This window comes from Marmota monax, unplaced genomic scaffold (genome assembly GCF_021218885.2).
Source record: "Marmota monax isolate L192 unplaced genomic scaffold, Marmota_monax_Labrador192_F-V1.1 WCK01_AAM20220418_F8-fsc00153, whole genome shotgun sequence".
NCBI classification, from domain to species: Eukaryota; Metazoa; Chordata; class Mammalia; order Rodentia; family Sciuridae; genus Marmota; species Marmota monax.
In genome coordinates, this window is record NW_026692146.1 from 1592459 (window position 1) to 1600920 (window position 8462).

General features: G+C 38.1%; 1 protein-coding gene across 2 annotated transcripts in view; it reads right to left on the reverse strand.

Moving 5' to 3' along the window:
* Wdr26 (WD repeat domain 26) overlaps window positions 1–8236 on the reverse strand; it is a 43435-nt gene extending 35199 nt beyond the window's left edge. The window contains exons 1-3 of one of the 2 annotated variants that reach the window (XM_046419239.2): window positions 7452–8236; window positions 5448–5547; window positions 5243–5347 (exon numbers count right to left, since the gene is read on the reverse strand). In XM_046419239.2, coding sequence (XP_046275195.1) covers window positions 5243–5347; window positions 5448–5547; window positions 7452–7873 — 627 coding nt within the window. In that variant the 5' untranslated portion in view covers window positions 7874–8236. The remainder of the gene's footprint in view (window positions 1–5242; window positions 5348–5447; window positions 5548–7451) is intronic. The other variant, XM_046419235.2, reaches the window with a different exon arrangement.
* Window positions 8237–8462: the final 226 nt, after the last annotated feature.

Genomic DNA, 8462 nt, shown 5'->3' on the forward strand with positions numbered 1-8462 from the left:
TGAACTAGAGGTTGATATATGAAATACTGAGCTTCCTATGACTAAAGCAGGCAAGTACAAAAGCTCATTCTTACTCTCTTTGTAGGCAGCTATAAAAGGATGCCTACCTTGAACTTAAAGGTTTTAAAAAATGTTCAATATTTAATCACTTTTTTTTTTTTAGCTTGCTGTGAGGCACTTTCACATTTAGTTTTTTTCTGAAATGTGTTTTAGTTTTAACACCCTCCCCCCAGAACCAATCATGTCTTTTTTTTTGGGGGGGGGGGGTTGTTTACTTGTGATTGAACTCAGTGGCGATTTATCACACTGAGTTACACCCCTAGCCCTTTTTATTTTTAGACAGGGTCTCGCTAAGTTAGTTAGGGCCTCCCTAAGTTGCTGAGGCTGGTCTAGAACTTGCAATCCTCCTACACTCAGTCTTCCAAGTCACTGAGATTACAGTCATGTACCACCATGCCCAGCTATTTTTTTTGTTTTAATTTCTTTTAATGTTATTTTATCATTTAATGTTTTACTTGAAAGTGATTATCATCACAATTTTAGCAGCTTTTAACTAGAGAGGAAAAATATTTGTGAATATCATATCTGTGAATTCCACATTAAAACTTCTTTTAAACTTCATAATTAGAGACTACTGCTAGGAGGGACCCTTTCATCATATTTGTTACTTGTGATACTTGAGCAAGCCAATCAATGTAAATAGAAAAGTCAGAAAGTAGACAATGTTCATTGTTTAGAGACTCCAAAGGGTATAGTTCTAAAGATCTTAAGTCCATTTAAAATAAAAACCTAAGTTAGAGTTTTTTTTCTTAAGATGTTTACTTCAAACTCATTTTTAAAAAAATGCTGTCACAAAATAGTATAGAGAAATTACCATATATTTACAGAATTAAGAGTATAATAAATTGGTTTTATAAGATTTTCTATTAAAAAGTATTTAAAGGCATAAACTATAAGCTTATAAAATTGTTTTAGAGAAAGCAAACAAAAATAAAACCTTTTATATATGTTAGGTAAACATTTAAATACATCCTTCATAAGACAAGTTGCTTATGTTTGATAATGATCTAATCTTACATCTATAGTTAAAGTACAGAAAAAATTTCAAACTGAGACAAGATCCTATAGCCCCAGGAAAATTACACATAAAATTTACACATAAAGATAGATTAATGAATCTGACTAATTACCAAGGTGCCTTGAAAAGTATGATGCTGTACATGTACTCTGAACTTAACCTTTATATGTTAAACAAAAAATACTCTGAAGTTCATCAGGTGAGGAAAAACAAAAAACTAGACAAAAAACAAAAACAAAAAACAATAAAAAAGGATTTTATATTTGAAGTTATTGTGGATATTCTCACCATTTTATCTTCTGGAAAAAAAATTCAACTTTTTATAAATGAAGAGCTCATATATTTCCATATATCAATACAATGTCAAAAGTTTAGTGTATTTCTGATTTAAACATGAGAACCATATCTATTTGCAAAATTTTTTCATTCAAATGTCATGTGGAACTGGCCAGATAGATTGAATTTCTTCACTAAATTTTCTTAGTAACTGAGAATTTGAGGGGACTTCTTTCTTTCTTTTAATTCAGGACAAATCCTTCCCCCTTTCCAATGTGTGTAGGGGAAGTACTCCAAATGCTATTTCCCCCTTACTTTCCCACTAAGAGCTTGACTGAACATGTTATTTTCATTCTATGGGGCAGAAGAGAAGCAAACGGCAGACTAAAACTTTGACAGAAGCTGACATAAACACCTATTTCTGTATGTACAGGGAATGCTATAAAAGTAGTAGTGCAAGAGCATTTGAGTCATTTTTCCAGATTAGATAAAGAATACCCTCAAATAGACATCAGATTTTGGTACTATGCAATTGACATGTTGCTAGCAAAATATAGCTGGAGATCTGATTGAAAGAGGAAATGATTTTTCTCTTAAAAATCAGTTCAACTTAAGTATTTGATACATGATAAGCATGGGGAGCAAATCTGTATTTTATCTCCCCAAACTTAAAGCATAAAAACATAAGTATAATCAAGAAAATAAGGGAGCTGGAGTTGTGGCTCAGTGGTAGAGCTGGCATTTGTGAGGCACTGGGTTCACTCCTCAGCACCACACAAAAATAAGTAAAATAAAGATACTGTGTCCATCTACAACAAAAAATTATTTAAAAAACAAGAAAGTAAAGACCTTTTAGTTCAAAAATAATATTAATTATTTACTTAATTAAAATGAGGTAAAATAAAAGCTTGCTTAGATGAAGACAGGACCCTACTAACTTATAAACTTTATTTTTAAGATCACTAGCTTCTTGAAGAATAAAAGAACAAATGAGAAAAAGAGGGTTAAATAAGTCTTTTTTATATCTTTTCTAACTTCAAATTAGACCTCTTAAGAGATTATTTCTGTTCTTAAATGATTTTTCAACACCTTTGGGCCTGGCAATATTTCCTTCTCTTAACATCTAATAAAATCCAGAAATTGATAAATGACTAGGATATAGATTGACAGCTTCAAATTGCAAATTCTGCTGTTGCCTCATACATTTCATACCCCATGCTTGGACTCTTCATTCTTTTTTCTCCTATTGTCAGAATGAATTTTAATGTGGAAGAACAGCTCAGGAAATTATATACAAAAAGTCAAGTTATGGAGGGCAGTTTCCTAAATTTGTAATGGTCCTAATTCTGGGATAAAGTTCTAAGCAAGTTATATCAATTAAATCATGACTCTGAGGAAATGAGAAATGAATTATATTTAAGTCATGGCTCTTAAAACTCCTCTTTTTTGACTTTAAATTATACTAGTTAATTTTTGTACGTCAAGTCAACATTTAAACATTTTTGTTAGACATATTCCTGTCATATTAAAAAATTTAAAAAAATCAACCTTTTTAAATATACAGAATTTTTCTGTTATTGGTCTCAAATATCCATTCAAATTCCTCAGACATGGCTATGCATATTTGAATCCAAACTAAAAACTTGATTCATAACGTCAGCTTCCAGAAAATCTGGAGCAACTTCTGCTATTCCTAGTATATCACATGACTGAAAACCATTTAAAAATGAGGATGAGGTGAATAGTTTGGGTCAATAAAAACATTCAGGTTTAAAAAATAAAGTGCAAACTTGGTCTAGACTGTCATCAAATGTGTCTGAGTATACAATTAAAATAATTATATTAAAAAATCCAAATAGTTATCTTCTAAGGTATTATTACAAATTTAAGCTTACATTAGATTATCTTCTGGAGATGAGGTGGGGGAGAGGAGTAAGTGTGAATACAATTAGAAGGGTGAAGAGCAACTTCAAAAACTGCTGAATTGAATTTTTAAAAGCAATTGATTCATCAATGCCGAAAGTGAGATAAAAGTTGGAACCCCTTTCTTTGTATAAATACCTAAACAGTTTGATGGTGTGAGGCTCAGCCAGAGATTTAATCTTCATCTTTTATTAGATCCTAGAATGTTCTACAGACTGAACAGGCTGTAAAAAGAAAGGATTCCTCCTTATTATCTACAACTATCTTTCCTCAGTTTACATGTTGCTTCTAATGAAGGTTTCCAATGAGAGTCATAATCTAAATCCAATATAGAAGTCTCAAATTACTATAAACAAATTTAAAAAAAAACAGGAAGTGAGTCCATTAAAATTTTAACTACTAAATTACAAGTATAATTTGGGTAAGGAAAACAACCTCTAAGAAATCATATACACTTATTTTTAAAACAGTCCACAGGCAAGTTCTTTATGGATCATCAAGTAAGTAGTGCTAACTTGCCCAATGGGAAGGGAACCCCAAATCTTATTTTGGCCCTTTTACTGTTTGAGTTTAGCTTATTCAGTTAGAACCAAAAATGTATGAAAAACTGCTCAATTAAAATATCATTAAGTTTCAAATCACAAAAACACTGGTTGGGAAAACTAATTTGGTTACTAAAAAAACTGTAATCCTTTTGAATATAGATATTTAACTATTTTAACTTCTATTTTTAAATACTATTGCAGAATTGATTATTCCCTAAGTTATAAATCATCTGACTTGATAGGTGGTTTAAATTTTTTAATCTTTGGATATTTTGCAAGAATAGAATGTACTGATCAATTTAAATGAATCCATGTTTGTTCATATGTGTTTGCATCTTTAATTCACCTGAAGCCTATTTTCTAGGATCATATTATTGTAAAGAATGATATTAAGAATTTGAAAACTCTTTTGTAATAAGGTTTTTGAAAAAGGAAAACAACAACAACAAAAAAAAACAACCCATCAGGTTCTATTAAGTTTATAGAAAAAGGTTAATGTTTGACCCAATTTAAAAAAAAAAAAAAACACCCAAATGTTAACAGTCATTTACTAATATTTAACAAACAGCTGGTTTCCCTACTTCACTTCCTATTCCCCTTATTTCCCTCCCCCACCGGACAGGAAACTGCTTTTGACAACAAATGAATCAGCTAGAAGTTAAAAAGCCAGCAGCCACCAGCTAGCAGCTGATTCTTCAGGGTTTCTAATCACCAGTACTTAGAAAAAACTTCTTCCCTCCTCTCTCTCACCAACATCTACTAAAGAATTAAAGCCCATTAGTATAAAAAATTTGTTAAAATTTATGGAAGAGGCGAACAGGGTAAACTACTAAATTGATCTTGTCAGGGAAATAAGGCCAGTAAGCAAGGCCCAATGGTCAAATCTGCATACAAACCCTCTCCCAGAGTGATACATATTATATAAACTTTGACACTGTCAATTCACATCACTCAGAATGGAAGGACAGAAAATGCTGAGTACACCAATGGTGTTGATTTAAATTAACTATAATTCCCAAAAATTAAAAAAAAAAAAAAGACAGTACCAGCTTTATAAGGCTGTTATGGATATATACACTCCCAAACACATTTTCTCTTTAACCAGCACATTCAATATTTTGAGTAGTTATAAACTTATACATTATCCTTAACTCTATAAATGTAAAATTCCTACTAATAGCACTGAAAGCATGAAGGTCTTTCAATATAATTTTTGTAAACCTTAACTAATAAACTAGGTTCAAATGACACATTTATTCATACTTAAAACATCATAGTCAACTCATCCTATTTACAAATTTAATTATATGAAATTTAATTACTTTCAAGCCTTATCTTTTATAAGAGGCAGATGCCTAGAGTTATCAATAACCTACTAAAATAAGCATAAATGTGAAACTAAGAACAAAAGTGTATTTACCACAATTATTCCCAACAACGTTTGAGAGATTTCAAGTGCGCCTCTTACCACAATAGCATGAGGAGAATGCACTAAAGGCTTTAGTTCATTCAGGTCATTTTCTGCCTGCAAAAATTGGTATAAAAGAAAAACAGAAATGTCATAAAATGTACATCAAATATGTAATTTTAGCAGCAGTCACACAGCTCTATATGCCCTACTTTACCTTATCCCAGTCTCCTTCCATGACATGATTTCGGAATTTGGTAGCAGAAGGATGTTCTAAACGACATCCTGACTCTTGCATGAGGAGATCAACAGTCTGGCTGCAGGAGAGATACAGTGTAAAAAAGACCTGACCAACTTCAGGGTTTTACTCTTCCAAATAAGCTAATGTCTATGAAAACAGTTGCAAAGTTTTTAAGCTAACCTCACCGTGAAGGGGAGAAAAAAAAAAAAAAGGTTTGATGTGCTTGGTTGAACAAACTTGATTTTAAAACTGCAACCTACATTTATTTCTAGTAAAGTTAAAAATCTTGAAGCCAGAATTAAGTTCTTTCTACTTTTGCTATTTAATGTAATATATCAGAATTTTAATGAAGTATATAAACTTTCTAAAAATGTATTCTAACCAACTGGTCAAATAAATGAAGCAAAACAAACCAACAAAATCCCAGGAGCGAGATACTACAGATGGTTCTACATTTTGAAAGATAAAATCTTTAGTACCATACAGGTAATAGATGACCTGTCAGGCAGAGTCTTCCGCCCAGATATTATGTTCACACAGAAATTCTACTAGGTCAATCTCTAAAATTAAAATAAATCCAGCATCAAAAAACATTTCCTTTCTCTCTATACTAAAAATAGCAAATTTACTATGGTGTAGGTTCCAAACAGTCACGAGTTATTTCCTCCTGCTGCTGTCAGCTTGCTTCTTGTCTCAGTAATATGTTCTGTTAGCATTTACAAAATCTGTTTTCATACTAATCCTTTTCCTTGGGGAATAAAGTGAAATCTTCCTACAATATAGTTCTCTTTGAGAGCTTAAAAGATTTATCAAATGTAATTTCTCCTATCACATACTTTGAAATCTAAGAACTCCATTTATCCGTCTTATACATTTTGTTTCAATGCAATGCTTTCTTCAGTTCTACTTATTTTTCAACCCAATAGTGCAATGATCTGCCTGAGAATCAAAATACTTGAATCATTTTCAGAAAGTGTGGTCCTTCTCCCACTCGCCAACAAATCCATAAGTACAAAACTACATATTGGCTAACCTAAGAGTTTATTTTAATCTATGCTTTGAAGCTAGGAAACTGTTGCATGGTTTCCCCCTTCATATCATTCCGATTCTGGCTCCTCCATTAGGCTTCAGGGCACTCCCACCAATCCTACCTTCCACCCTCTTAATTTTTCTTTGTGTGTATACAGAATGGTGGGATTTGGTAAAACCTCTTGTCTATCTTCATCCTATGTTAGTTACACAAGGCCCCTTAAACTGTATTTGGAAACAAATAATTCACCAGTTCAGATGTTCCTTTTTCAGAGGCAATCATCTTGATTTTTACACTGGGATTTCAGCCTAGTGCTAGGCCTCTTGTACACACACATATGGGCCTTTAAATGACATCAACACAATATCTTACTTCATTATTCCCATCAGATTTATTCAACTTCTTTCCAAATTATTCCAGCCCCCCAGTTTCCATAAACACTTGTAGGTGATTGTCTTTCCTGATTGGTAGTTTGCCTGGGTTGTTGTCATGGTTGGGGGTGGGGAGGTGTCCCACAAAGATGCCTCTGAGATATACTTGAAAAACAAATCCTCCAAGGTTCATTATTTCCACCAGCTCTAATCCACCCCTCCCCCAACACATACAGAGACACACTCCCGCATCTGTCTTTATTGACAGACAATTAAGCTCTGAAGGTGCGTGGGGAGGGATCATTATTTGGTTGCTACTACGGCTCCCCAACCCCTCAACTGCCCGGTTAGTACCACAATTTGTCAGACTGACTGATATTCCCCGATTTCCCTTCAGTTCTGCTCCTCCTCCCCGGGTGGGCCTGTCTGGGCCGTGTCCTCCTCTGTACTGGGCTCTGCGTGTCCAGCGGCATTCTCTTTGAGCAAGCTCTTTCCAGCCTTCCTCTCCCACTCCCCCCCTCCCCTGTGGCCTCAGTCCCTCGGTCTGTCCATCATCAGCTGCCGGCAAGAGATACTTACTTGAGCCCTAAGCCATTCAAGTGCTGTCCTATTAGCCTAATGACATCCTCATCTGACTGGGAGAGCCGCTTCTTCTTCTTGAGGCTGCTGCCCAGTTCTGGGGTGGCCAGGGAAGAGGAGGCGGCGGTGGTGGCGGAGGCAGCTGCGACGGTGGCGGAGGCTGCGGCGGCCGCCCCGCCGGGAACCCCGTTATTGACATTCAGGCTGTTGCTATTGTTGCTGGCGGCGGAGGGGGCGGAAGGCAGGAGCCCATTGGCGTGGGCCAGGTCCCCCGCGGACGACGACGACGAGGGGGACGACTCTCCGTTCTGGGCCGACAAGCAGGCGAGTTCCTGGGTCTGTCCCTGGCCCCCGCCGCCCCCTCCTCCTCCACCGCCGCTGCCACCACCTCCTCCTCCTCCTCCTGCCCCGTTGGCCTGCATGATGCTGCCGCTGACCAGGCTGTGGCCGCTACTTCGGTGGGAGACGGCGGCGGCGGAAGGGGCAGCAGCCGGGGGGAGTCCCACCACTACCACCACGGAGGAGGAGGAGGAGGAGGACGACGACGACGAAGACGAGGACGACGAGGACGGAGGAGAGAGGCCTGCTCTGCCTGCCGAAGCCCCGGGCTCTCCTGCTCCCTCCGCCGCCGAGGCTCGGGGTTTCTTCCGCGGGGGCGGGGAGGCTCCGCCGGTGTCCGAGTCGGAGGAGGAGGAAGCGGAGGCCAGAGTTTCCTCGCCGAGAGAGGCCGTGGTGGGAAGCCGGTGGGGCGAGGCGGGGGAGGGGAGACGGGGGCCGGGGCGAGGGTCGGGGTGAGGGGGGGCCGGGGAGGCGGGGAGGGGGTCAGGACAGGAGGGTGGGGGTGAGTGGAGGGGAGGAGGAGGGGGAGAAGGAGGATCCGGGCCCTTTCCCCCCCCCCTCCCAGAGGCAGCTCAGGGTGCGCGGCCCGGGGGTCGCGCCGGGGGGCGCCGCGGGGCAGCTGCGGGGGCGTGGGGCCCGCCGCTGGGCTGAGCCCCGACGGTGGCGGCGGTG